This window comes from Penicillium soppii (genome assembly GCF_028829465.1).
Source record: "Penicillium soppii strain IBT 18220 chromosome Unknown utg000005l, whole genome shotgun sequence".
Taxonomy (NCBI): Eukaryota; Fungi; Ascomycota; class Eurotiomycetes; order Eurotiales; family Aspergillaceae; genus Penicillium; species Penicillium soppii.
In genome coordinates this window covers 297,587-310,315 of record NW_026643235.1, presented here as the reverse complement: position 1 = coordinate 310,315, position 12,729 = coordinate 297,587, and the positions used below count along the sequence as shown (strand labels likewise).

Below are 12,729 nucleotides of genomic sequence, written 5' to 3'. Positions count from 1 at the left end.
TTCGAGCTTATAATGGCTCGCAAAATTCTCTGTGTGGCTGAAAAGCCTGCCATTGCTCGCGCGGTGGCCACTCACTTGTCCGGAGGTGCTTTTCAAACAGTAAATTCTTTCAAAGAGAGTAGATGAAGACAGGCTAATTTTGACAGCATGCCATTCGTGGAAATCAATATGTGAAGAATTATGAATTTGATTTCAATTTCGGTGGTGCCTGGGGTAACTGCTCGGTCACAATGACCAGCGTGGTGGGACATCTCACTGGCCTAGATTTCGATCGCCAATACAAGGGTTGGCAGTCATGTCCTCCGGGATCACTCTTCGAAGCCCCTGTACAGGAAACTGTTGATAAGGTGAAGAAGATCAACAGTTGTCTCGAATGATCATGCTCATTCCTTTAATAGGACAAGCTTCCGATTGCGGAAAACATTCGGAATCAAGCTAGGTATGCCAAAGCACTGTTCATCTGGACCGATTGTGATCGCGAAGGCGAACATATCGGATCTGAAGTCCGTAACCAGGCAAAAGCCGGAAATGGCCGGATTGAGGTCAAGCGAGCCAAGTTCAGTAACACAGAAAGCGCGTAAGTCAGGGTAGCTTGCTTCTCGACATTTCAACAACACTGATGCTTAAACAGACACGTTCGTCGAGCTGCTTTAGAACCAGTCGATCTTGACGAATATCAAGCCAATGCCGTGGCTGCCAGGATTGAACTGGATCTCCGAATTGGCGCTGCATTCACTCGGCTCCAAACCCTGCAGTTGCAGACAGTGGTGGCAGCCTTGAAAGAAAAGATTATCAGCTATGGTTAGCCATCACTCAAAATATTGCATATAGATACTGACTAACAGGTCGTAGGATCATGTCAATTTCCTACGTTGGGATTTGTTGTTGATCGTTATTTGAGAGTCCAGAACTTCAAACCAGAAACCTTTTGGGGAATCAAGGTTACCCTCAACCGGGAGGGCAAGAAGGTCAATTTTCTCTGGAGGCGGGTGCATCTCTTTGATAGAGCAGTCGTAACAATGATGCTGGAGCGCTGCTTGGTTGCAAAACAAGCAAAAGTCACCAAAGTAAACCAGAAGCCTACCAGCAAATGGAGGCCTTTGCCTTTGACCACTGTCGACCTGCAGATGATGGGGAGTAGATTTCTCCGCATAGACAGTCAAACAATTATGAAGGTAAACGCACATATAAGCCACGAAGATTGGTGTACTAACAACCTTCAAGGTGGCAGAAACACTTTACACCAAGGGATATATTAGCTATCCCAGAACCGAGACAGATCAATTCGACAAGGCGATTGATCTCAAAAAGTTGATTGAAAAGCAATACCCAGATAGCTCATGGGGCCAATACGCTCGAGAGTAAGATTTCTCGACTCTATGTTGGGACTAAGTTAACAATTTTGGTGCAGACTCATCGATGGCAAATACAGAACTCCTCGCTCTGGCCGCCATAATGACAAAGCCCATCCTCCAATCCACCCAGTCAGCTGGGTTTCTCCAAACCAATTGAATGCAAATGAAAAAAAGGTCTATGAATTCGTGGTCCGCCGATTCCTCGCTTGCTGCTCTGAGGATGCAAAGGGTCAGAGTTCGGAGGTTGAAATTCAATACGGCGATGAATTCTTCCACGCAAGTGGCCTTGTCGTGTTGGAGAGAAACTACTTGGATGTATACGTCTATGACAAATGGGAAAGCAGCCAGCAACTGCCCAATTTCCAAAAAGACGAATTATTTGAGCCTACTGAGGCCAACATTTTTGAAGGAAAAACTACTGCTCCAAGTTATCTGACTGAGCCTGAGCTCATCGGCCTGATGGACGCCAATGGAATTGGCACCGACGCCACGATGGCAGAACATATTGCCAAGATTAAAGAACGTGAATACGTCGCTGTAAATCAGCGAGGTAGTGGTCGCACCTCAGTGACAGAACTTATTCCCACTCGTTTGGGCGTTGCCCTTGTTGAAGGCTACGACAACATCGTTGCTGGTCTCCCGAATAGTGTGTCACTCAGCAAACCATTCCTTCGCAAAGAAATGGAATTACGGATGCTTGAGATCTGCTCGGGGACCAAAACTCGACAGGAGGTTGTGCAACAGAGTCTCGATATGTATCGAGAGGTCTTCATTCATACTCAGAGACGCATTAATATGCTCAAAACAGCCTGTCGCAAATACCTTGTTGAAGAACCTGAGTCATGAGCGCACTCTGCCTTTTACCTTGGTCTAGAAACGAAGTAAGGCAGCGTTTTGGTCATATTCTATCAAGGTCTAGCAGGGTGGCTTGACAAATCGATATCATCCATGGTAGTCAACGTTACTTTTGCATGTAAATTGCTGCGATTTTTATTGATTCTAGTGACACTCCAAACCACATCCATTAGAAAGTCCTTACTTTTATGTCACCATTACCTAAATGATCCCTCAACCAGTATACGCCTTGATTCCTCATCGCAATGGGTAAAATTAACTCGAAAAGGCAATTCGCAAGTGCCGTCACATTACTAAAAACACAGTGTTAATTTGATCATTTATGGACACTAAGAAAAAGGATTTTCGTTAATATGTCTCAAAAAGACTACAGAAAATGTCTATGCCAAACTCCATCTTCGCTATGATGCAAACCCAAAAGAAAGAAGAACAGAAAGAGCCATAAGTCGCAAGCCGACTTCATGCATGAAGTCTTGGTGTTGCGATCACTACGGCGGCGGTGCTGGTCGCGTGTTCCAATTGAGTTTTGGCTGTGAAAGTGTAGCCGGAGGAGCGGAAGGCGTAGATTGGGTGTTGGAAGACGGGACCTGAGACTTGGGGGAGATAGATCCCGAGTTGGAGAGTGTAGAAGACGAGGATTTGGAGTTGTCACGCGGTGGAACGCCACGGATTTTGGGTGGATCGGGGAAAGAACTAGGAATAGGAAGTTGACCAGAACTGTACAAGGACTCAGAACTGGAACTGAATCTCTTCTCAAGGCTGGGGCTGGTGGCTTCCATGAAGAAACCTGAAAGTTGTCGTTTCTTTTCATCCTCTTCGCGTTGAGTCTGTTGGACTAAGGTGTTGAGCCAGGCTAACTGTTTGGGAATATCAGAAACGCTTTCAAACGCCCCTTGGGTCTTCTTACGGAGTTCTGAAAGTTGAGAATCGATGGAGCTCATACTTTCTGAGAATTTTAGGCCCATCAAGTCCACAGCTTCCATGGTTTCTCTGTAAAGGCGTTCATTCTCAACCACGGCATCTGTGAAACTTGTTCCCATGCCATGGAGGTTAGGGATCAACTGGCCGAATTCTTGTCGGAACCAGCCGATCTCTTCAGTCACTTCGTCGAGTTCTCTTTGAATCGTAGCCGTTGGGGGCTGACTATTCATGGTGTGGAGAATCCTCAACTCATAGATATGCATTCCAACAAGACCAAGGATGAGAAGGTTCCAGAAAAAACATTGGGATTTTCCAGGCTGTTGCGTTAATTCTTCAGGACGGATCCAGGACATGCTGTCAGGCAAATGTGTTGAGCTGGAATTTTCTGTGGTTATCGGATCCTTGGTCGCTTTTATATCCATCGGGGTATTGGTGTAATAGGATACTGCTTTGGATGATTGTTGCAGGGCCAGCCTAGCATTTTCGAACTTTTGGGAGTGAATGGAATGTTGTAACAAAACGTCTTCCTTCAAGGTGGCATCGTCATCCGGGAAAACAAAAGGGTAGACATAGCGCAGGCCGTAGAAAGAGCCCGCGATCTCCAAGGAACTGAAACTGCGCCATAAAATACCATTAGAAGGGCTCAGCCCGGTAAAGGGTACAGAATGCCACAGGCTGATGCCGTTGAGGCCGGTGAGAACCGCCCCCAGTACTATATGATGAAGCATTTTATTGACTTGAATGTGGATAGTCTAATTATGATTTTATATTTTCAAGGAAAAGAAATTTTCCACATTCTCGGCGTCTTGGAAGGTAGTTATATGCACACAAGACTGGCAGGTTCAAAAACTGAACGATGAATTGGCCATGCATGCCTTTGTTCAAAACAAAGGCATGGATCAAAGAACGGGATTTACTCAAACTTGAATAAACACTTGCTATTTATGGTAGCCGTGCGTCCATTGACTTTTAATTGTTATTTATCTTGCATAGTATTGGACTAGACGTTTGTTATTTTGATTGAGCCCTAGAACCTACCTATCTAGACAGAGAGTTGCGTGTTTTGAAAATTGCAACGTGAATATCGCTATCTGTAGGCTAGATTTAAGGAATTAAGCCACTAAACATTAACATTCTGTGGGGCTTCTTGGTATTCGAAAATGCCATTTTTATAACAGAGTCCTTTGGGAATTTTAGAAACATATATATTGAAAATGCTACATAGGTAGTAAATGGTCAGAGAGGCCGCCTGACTGACGAACAAGTTTTGAAAGACCTCAAAGAAATCATTCAAAACTGCAGACTGGTCATTATTTGATTCTAAGTAATTGAGCGTACATATATCTCAACAGAAAGATAATGGCAACTGACATGGTCATTATGGTTGGTGCATATCTAATTGATGATACTACATAGGTAAGCGCCTTATTGCCGGATGGGTCTTACTGATTATATTTCTACATGGAAGTTAAGCATGACTAGTTCATCAACTGCCAGAATGAACACATACCTAAATCCGTGTTTACTGGCATCGTAAAGCAGTTGCCTGCCAGTAGTAGGCTCCTCCTACATACAACTCTCTGCCTTCTACATATTTCATGATGTCTAACGAAAGTGAGGATAGTAATTGCAGTGATTATGACCTCTTGCACAAATCGGGGATGTCGTTCCTATATTTAGAGATCGATGTTCAATGGTGTTTAAGACTGTTCAACCATTGTTAATAAGAGCGTAATGATACAAAGCGATAGGGGCTGTTCACACTTCAAAGCAATAGTAAACAAGCACTCTATATTTTCCGTGCATGTCTTTGGTCTAGAATTGCTTCTAAGTTGGTTCATCACTTCTAAATAGATCATGTTGTTTAGGATCTCTGTTCCTGTCGATTTTAATAATATGTCAAACAGAGTGCCGCTTTAGTAGCAGCAAGAGACCTTTTAGCTGTGTTTCACCGCAGCTGTGCTGACCCTAAACTGTTTGTGCTAACCTTAACCGCATACATGTCCCGCCTAAATGTCAAACGGATATTAACTAGCCCCTTCTAGGCCACCCAGACGCAATAAAGCTCAGGAATGTGGGAGAAAGGCATAGCGGGAGGCTTCGGTACAGCAAGCTACACTATATTAAAGTCTAAACTTTCACTGATCTATTTCGTCAGTGGCACCCATTCATTCATACACGAGTCATCTACCAAAAAAAGCAAATCCATCTGACTCAGGCTTCCCCGCATCTTTCGCAGGGATTTGAAGCCGTGCACCGGTAGAGATTCCAAGTATGACGTAAACAGCTCTAAATCAACACCATCATAGGTCGATGCAACGCTGATCGTTTCTTGGATACGTCGCCCAGCGCAGCTTCATTGCTTCGATTGATTTACTTGATAGTAGTGTGTCAGCAATGAAGAACTCAGAGTTGTGCTGGTGCTCTGGCTCTCGTTACCAGGGATTTGACCTCATTGGTATTCACCCGTTTGGCCCAGTCCCCTCCATACAGTCCGTATTTAATGTTCGATGACAGGGAAGGATGCAGTCACTTCCATGAACATCGCTACTTACGATTCGGTTAGTTCGGCAATTTTACAGCCAATGAGTGAGCGCTAGGGACTCAATGATTCGATGAAGCCATTACCTTCATGGTCATATGCGGCGCTGTCTATCTCCATGTTACATGGGCTACACTTTTGAGCGGCTTAAACCGCGTGGGGGTCATCCAAGGCTGAACGTAAGCCCAATATGTCGTCTATCAACACGCGTAGACCTGGGAGAAAAAGTCATTTATTTGGCTCGGCATGTTCCATAAAAGCAAGCACATCCCTCCACTTCCCCACACATATATCTTAAAAATTTTCCCCACGCTATCTCCACCGATAAAGTGGATACAATTTTTCACGCGCCAGCAATCAGGTATAGTCTATCTCTTGTGTAGGCTGACTATACATATAAATATCTCGAGTAAAGCTGACTCGGCCCTTAAGGCAGATAATCGATTGGGAAGCATATTTCTTGAAGAATATCTCGAGTCATCACTTTCCTCGATACAATGAAGGAGAGTGAAATAAACGATCCTACGACAGAGAAGGTCGAGCGTATAGAGCAGATCTCTCCAACCTACGGTCACAAAGAAGAGAAAGCAGCAGGGGTCCTTGATGTTGAGAGCCGTGCTCGAGGAAATCTCAATGCCGTCTTCGAAAATCCTCTGGCTGGAGTTCCCCGCGAGCAACTTTTCAAAGATGTCGTGGAATTTTGCCAGAAATACGACTTGATGGATCACGTTGAGACTTTCAAAAAGGGAGCCCTTATCTCGCAAGATCCTGCATCAGCAACCAGTCTTCCTGAATTGTCGGATCACGAAAGGGAAGCTTTAGAGCGGGAACATACGCACAAGTGGTCACAGCCGTGGCAGCTTTATTTCCTTGCCTGTATGTGAGAGAACCTTAGCTGTGCTCTTGGTCAACGCTAATATTCTACTTCTACAGCCATGTGCTCACTCGCAGCGGCGGTCCAGGGTATGGATGAGACTGTCAATAACGGTGCCCAGGCTATCTACTTTGCTGAGGATGTAAGTTAGCTATTCGACCATGTGCAAAACATAATAATAATTACTGTTCACGCCCAGCAACTCAACATTACATCCAAAAACATCCAAGGACTTGTTGTTGGTGCCCCATATCTGGCATGTGCAATTATCGGTTGCTGGCTTACCGAACCCTTGAATCGGTTCTTTGCCCGGCGTGGCACAATCTTCATTTCATGCTTAATTGCAGCTGTTGCCTCAGTATGGGAAGGCGTTGCAAACAGCTGGGTCAACCTATTTATTGCCCGCTTCGTCCTTGGTTTGGGTATTGGTTCCAAATCAAGCACTGTGCCCGTGTATGCTGCAGGTAAGCGTCATGATATGGCTCCCATAATACTTCGTATCAACCCTTAATGAACTTTTATTTTCAGAATGTTCCCCGGCCCCAATTCGTGGTGCTCTGGTCATGATGTGGCAGATGTGGACGGCTTTCGGTATCATGCTTGGCAACATCATGGGTGTTGCTTTCATGAGCCTAGATCGAGATCTCAGCTGGCGTCTCATGCTAGGATCTACTGTCGTACTGCCGTTGATTGTCTGCGCACAGGTCTACTTTTGCCCAGAATCCCCGAGGTGGTTGATCCAGCACGGCAAGATTCAAAAGGCCTATACCAACTTTCGAATTCTTCGGCCCACTGATATCCAGGCGGCAAGAGATCTGTATTATGCGCATGTTGGTGTCGAGCTTGAACGGAAAATCAACAAAGGCAAGAATTTCTTCACCATGTTCATCGAACTCTTCACTATTCCCCGCAACCGCCGCGCCACAATCGCTAGCTGGATCGTGATGTTCATGCAGCAATTTTGTGGAGTCAATGTTATCGCCTATTATTCCACCTCCGTCTTCACAGAGGCAAGTTACAGTCTGACCAGTGCACTGCTTGCATCTATGGGAACTGGTATTCTCAACTGGGTTTTTGCCTTACCGGCCTTCTTCACGATTGATACGTGGGGCAGACGAAACCTGCTCCTGTTTACATTTCCCTTCCTCGCTATTACCCTCCTATGGACTGGCTTTTCTTTCTGGATTGAAGAAGATAATGCAACAAGCAAAAAGAGAGTTGCAATGGTCACTACGGGCATGTACCTGTTTGAAATATTTTACTCCCCCGGCGAGGGACCCGTTCCATTCGCTTACTCTGCTGAATGCTTCCCACTAAATGTCCGTGAAGTAGGCATGTCTTGGGCAACGGCAACTACCTGGTGCTTCAATTTCATTTTATCTTTCACTTGGCCACATCTTGTTGAAGCTTTCAAGCCACAGGGTGCCTTTGGTTGGTATGCTGCTTGGTGCATCATCGGCTGGTTCTTGGTTTTGCTGTTCGTGCCTGAAACAAAGTGTGAGTTCCTTGAAGGACTTAATTTAGGACGTAGTACTGATGTTTCTCTTTTAGCTCTTACTCTGGAGGAACTAGACCAGGTCTTCTCCGTCTCTACTCGCAAGCACGCGTCGTATCAGATCAAAAATGCTCTCTGGCATTTCCGAGTCTGGGTTCTTCGTCAAAAGCTCGAGCCATTGCCAGACTTCTACCAAGGTGCAGAGCGTCTCGCGGAAGTGGGCGATAAAGCATTCATGCCAGAGGCGAAAGGAGGGAAGAATCTGTCTTGAGTGCAGGTTGCTGCTTCAGATACCGAGCCATTTGGTCACTAGCTCTTAGCTTGATGTTTTTCTTGCTTACAAATTTGACTACCGACCTTGAAAGTATTGCAACTCGCCCCTTCATCGCGTGTCCTGAAGATCACTTTTAAGAATAATAGAGACCCAATATCTTCCAATTAGTGGGGTGGGATATAGGAAAGAAATACAAAAAAATATTTCAAATAGCAAACCTAGGCCTCGAAAGTAAGAACAGTTCAATTTAATTTATGTATCAGCAACCTTGTCGATGACGACTTGCATGCTTGCAGTGAAGATCGTGGTGATAGACAACATTAATAACAGAATATGCCCATCCATGTACATCAAGTCAAGCTGGGCAACACAACAGAGTCCTACCAGCCTCGGTACTCAGTTACTCGAGTCTCTTGCTTAACACAGCACCGTACCAGACAGTCGCAACCAAGCTGAGCAGGTTGACTAAGCTCGAGATTCCATGCACCCGACCAAACTTCTTGTTTAAGGCCAGCATCTCCTTGGAGTGTGGTGCTGGGTCATAGCTCCTCTTGCCATCACGGGTTTCTACAGGACGTTAAGATAATGAAGGGATAAAATCTCAGTCGTAGAGCCGTATCGGTAGTGAACTTACCTTGGTGCTTGCGCTCGCGCATCACATTGACGGTGATGGGGCGCAGAATAAACATGTTCACCAACCCGGTCACTGCCACGGTTGCCATGGGCAGGAGGGTGTTGAGGCGGTTCTCGGGTGCGACAAGACCCGAAATTCCCAGTGCTTGGCCACCGCGGGAAGCGGTCAAGGCGACCACCACTGGCAGCGCAGTCTGCAATGAGAAGTAGATAGGGAAGATGGCAGTCTGCAAGCTAGCAAACTGGGGCCGCGGGAGGGCGCGGAATGCAACAAATCCTCCGACAAAAGACTTTCGATATGTTAGAAGATGGCTTTTGTTTGAAAGGAGATGGCTTGATGTAGCAAGTTGTGATGTTGCTGCTTGCTCATACCTGGTAGAACTGAGTCCCGAGAAGGGTGCCGTAGCTGATTCGTTAGCTCTTGAAGGTTGGAATTTGCTGAGGGACAAACAAACCTCAAGATATGGTAGGGGCGAGGATCGTTCATTTTGGATGTATGTCGAGTTCAAAGTTGGGGAAAGTTGACGATAAAGTTGGAGCTTTAAATTGGAAGTGATGGTTATCGCTACGACCTGGAAGATAGAGAAATATGTTATCTCCACGCAGCTCAAGGCGAAGTTTCCTTAAAACGACGCACCTGACAAAAGAAACAAACATCCATCGATGAGGTGATGTACGAAGTGCCGGGCATAAGTCTGGCAGAAAATCAAAATACTTGAATTACTATAGCAGAGACTACAATTTCATGGTAAAAAGAGGTGTAGAGAGAGGTAATAGAGAAATAAAAAGAGATATAGCTAAGGGATTATAATTTTGATTAAGTTTGTAAAGTAATATTTTTTTGATTATGATAAATGGGTTACAGTACGCCGTGTAGAGCGGTGAAAGCAGCGGTCAAAATCAGGCATATGTCCAGGCAGCAATCCTAGGGATTCATACAGTATGTACTTTTTGCAGGTGATGTCATGTGCCTTCGCGTTTTGATCTAAACCAAAAAAGGAAATATCACGCGTCTGCCTGGTGTACAATGTACTTTGCACTTTGTTGAGCCTCTCGACTTTCCATCTTCACCAAATTCATCATGGCTGAAAAAGAAGCAACAATTTATATTGTGGATGTTGGAAAGTCCATGGGCGAGCGCCATCATGGCCGCCCTATAACTGATCTCGAGTGGACAATGCAGTATGTCTGGGACAAGATCACTGCGACGGTTCGTCCCCAAATCATACGCTATGACGGTATGCTAACCAAACCAGGTGGCTACGGGTCGCAAGACTGCAAATATTGGTGTAATTGGACTCAGAACAGATGGTGGGTAGTAGGTGCCATACAAATCGATTACCGCCTTCTTACACCTGGGACACTAGGCACTTCCAACGAGCAAGGAGAATATGATGATAACTATTCCAACATTTCAGTTCTGTTCGAGCTTGGCCAGTACGTTTGGTCAATCTATCAACCTTACCTATGGCATTGCAAAGCTAAATTTCACTCAGGGTTCTCATGCCTGACATTCGGAAATTACGGGAATTGATCAAACCCAGCAATACCAATCGCGGCGATGGTATGTCACCCTCACCATTTTCTGAAATGTGGGCTCTAATTAAATGATAGCTATCTCTGCTATTATTGTTGCTATCCCTATGATCGAGGCATTCACCAAGAAACTCAAATTCAAGCGCAAGATCATTCTCGTAACCAATGGCACCGGTATGATGAGTGATGACAATATCCAGGATGTGGCCGAAAAGTTGGACGAGCTCAATATTGAGTTATTGGTGCTGTATGTCTCACTATGAGGGGATGCTACAATAATGCTAACATCAACTAGTGGGGCCGACTTTGATGACCCTGTATATGGCGTGAAAGAGGAAGACAAAAGCACGGAGAAGGTATTGAACAAGCTCAAAATAATTGGTATAACAACTGCTGATTGTGTTCTCGTAGGCGGCAAACGAAGAGATTTTCCGTTCTCTAACAAAAGCCCTTCCAAATGAGCGTGGTGTGTTTGGAACACTAGACCAAGCCGTTTCAGAACTCGACATTCCCCGTGTCAAATCAACCAAGAGTGCGGCAACGTTCAGAGGCATGCTCATGCTTGGTAACCCCAACGAATACGATACGGCAATGCGCATTCCAGTGGAACGATACTTCCGAACTGCTGTCGCTAAGCCGACTTCAGCGAGTTCGTTCGTGGTACGCTCCAGTGAAGCCAGGCAAAATTCTGTTCCTGGTAGTCAAGCTCCGGGTGCGAATGACTCTCTCACTTTGGTTCGGACATCGCGGACATATCAAATCTCGGACGAAACCGCACCAGGAGGAAAGATCGATGTTGAACGCGATGATCTGGCAAAGGGTTACGAGTATGGACGTACAGCAGTGGCAATTGCTGAAGCTGACGAAAGTGTTACAAACCTGGAAACTTTTGCTGGGCTGGACCTGATCGGGTTCGTTCACGAGGACAAAGTGCGTTTCTATGCTTATTTCAAGACCAGCAGCTAATCTAATCGCATAGTATGACCGGTATTTGCACATGTCCAACACCAACGTTATTATTCCAGAGCGAGCAAATGATAACGCATCTCTTGCGCTATCTTCTTTTGTTCATGCCCTTTATCAGGCCGAATCCTATGCAGTCGCTCGACTCGTGACCAAAGAGTCCAAGCCTCCAATGATTGTTCTGCTGGCCCCCTTAATCGAACCAGACTACGAATGTTTGATCGAAGTACAGCTTCCATTTGCGGAAGATGTCCGTTCATACAGATTCCCGCCTCTAGATAAAATCTTGACTGTGTCGGGCAAAGTTGTGACCGAGCACCGCAACCTCCCAAGCGCCTCGTTGAAAGATGCCATGAGTGACTACGTAGACAGCATGGATCTGGACATCAAGGATGAGGAAGGGTTAGTGTCAAACCGGATACTTGATGTACTGAACTAACGTAGTCAATGAACCAGAGATATCGTCGAGGGTCTCCCAATCGATGAGTCCTTCTCCCCATTACTCCACCGTCTCGACTCAGCCATCCGATATCGCGCAGTCCACCCCGACGATCCAATCCTCGAGCCTGCAGAAAGGCTCACTGAATTCTCCCATCCCTCAGAAGACAGCATCAACAAATCCAAATCCTACCTGGAGAAGTTGATATCCACAGCAGACGTAAAGAAAGGTACTAACCTGCACCATCTCACATTCAAATTCTACATCACCGAAAAGAGCCCAGCTAACCAATGCTCCTTTAGTCCCACCAAAAACCAAAGGTCGCAAGCGCCAGCGCGAAACCGAAAAACCCCTCTCGGGCCTAGATGTCGACGCCCTGCTAAGCCTCGAACCGAAGCGGTCCAAGATCTCTACCGAAAACGCAATCCCAGAATTTAAACAGGCGCTTTCACGAGCGGAAAATGTAGACACCATACACGACGTCGTACAGCAAATGGGACGGATTATCGAGTCTCAGATAACGCAAAGTCTCGCTCATTCGAACTACGACCGTGTCATTGAGGGTCTTAGGACCATGCGTGAGGAATTGATCGAGTATGAAGAGCCGGTTGCGTACAATGATTTGTTGCGCGTGCTTAAGGGGAAATTGGAGAGAGAGGAGCTTGGTGGAGATCGAAAGGAGCTGTGGTGGTTTGTGAGGAAGGGGAAGCTTGGACTTATTGAGAATAAGGAAGTGGAGAGCTCGGTGGTCGGCGATGATGAGGCTCGCGAGGTAGGTTTTGCTTTGTTGGTGGTTTAGATGATGTGCTAACGCCGATATAGTTTCTCGCGCCGTATTGAGG

General features: G+C 45.8%; 5 protein-coding genes across 5 annotated transcripts; 3 read left to right on the top strand and 2 right to left on the bottom strand.

The window, feature by feature from the left end:
* Positions 1-12: 12 nt before the first annotated feature.
* Positions 13-2,201, top strand: N7529_005538 (DNA topoisomerase 3; the record flags this gene model as incomplete). The annotated part of the gene is made up of 7 exons (XM_057241065.1): positions 13-99; positions 147-347; positions 399-577; positions 632-801; positions 853-1,175; positions 1,225-1,361; positions 1,412-2,201. 7 exons carry the CDS (start codon positions 13-15, stop codon positions 2,199-2,201), a joined length of 1,887 nt encoding a protein of 628 aa, XP_057096424.1.
* Positions 2,202-2,698: 497 nt separating this feature from the next.
* N7529_005537 (uncharacterized protein) lies at positions 2,699-3,859 on the bottom strand (the record flags this gene model as incomplete). Its single annotated transcript, XM_057241064.1, has 1 exon — positions 2,699-3,859. The coding sequence occupies one exon, from the start codon at positions 3,857-3,859 to the stop codon at positions 2,699-2,701; it is 1,161 nt and encodes a 386-aa protein (XP_057096423.1).
* A 2,311-nt stretch (positions 3,860-6,170) lies between these two features.
* On the top strand, positions 6,171-8,313 carry N7529_005536 (sugar porter family MFS transporter; the record flags this gene model as incomplete). Its single annotated transcript, XM_057241063.1, has 5 exons — positions 6,171-6,549; positions 6,607-6,689; positions 6,747-7,011; positions 7,076-8,044; positions 8,099-8,313. 5 exons carry the CDS (start codon positions 6,171-6,173, stop codon positions 8,311-8,313), a joined length of 1,911 nt encoding a protein of 636 aa, XP_057096422.1.
* Positions 8,314-8,716: 403 nt separating this feature from the next.
* Positions 8,717-9,436, bottom strand: N7529_005535 (DUF4149 domain-containing protein; the record flags this gene model as incomplete). Its single annotated transcript, XM_057241062.1, has 4 exons — positions 8,717-8,883; positions 8,951-9,239; positions 9,322-9,355; positions 9,405-9,436. The coding sequence occupies 4 exons, from the start codon at positions 9,434-9,436 to the stop codon at positions 8,717-8,719; spliced, it is 522 nt and encodes a 173-aa protein (XP_057096421.1).
* A 594-nt stretch (positions 9,437-10,030) lies between these two features.
* Positions 10,031-12,727, top strand: N7529_005534 (ATP-dependent DNA helicase 2 subunit KU80; the record flags this gene model as incomplete). Its single annotated transcript, XM_057241061.1, has 11 exons — positions 10,031-10,159; positions 10,206-10,260; positions 10,317-10,386; positions 10,446-10,513; positions 10,564-10,732; positions 10,781-10,841; positions 10,897-11,415; positions 11,465-11,850; positions 11,905-12,116; positions 12,190-12,659; positions 12,710-12,727. The coding sequence occupies 11 exons, from the start codon at positions 10,031-10,033 to the stop codon at positions 12,725-12,727; spliced, it is 2,157 nt and encodes a 718-aa protein (XP_057096420.1).
* Between the last annotated feature and the right edge of the window lie 2 nt (positions 12,728-12,729).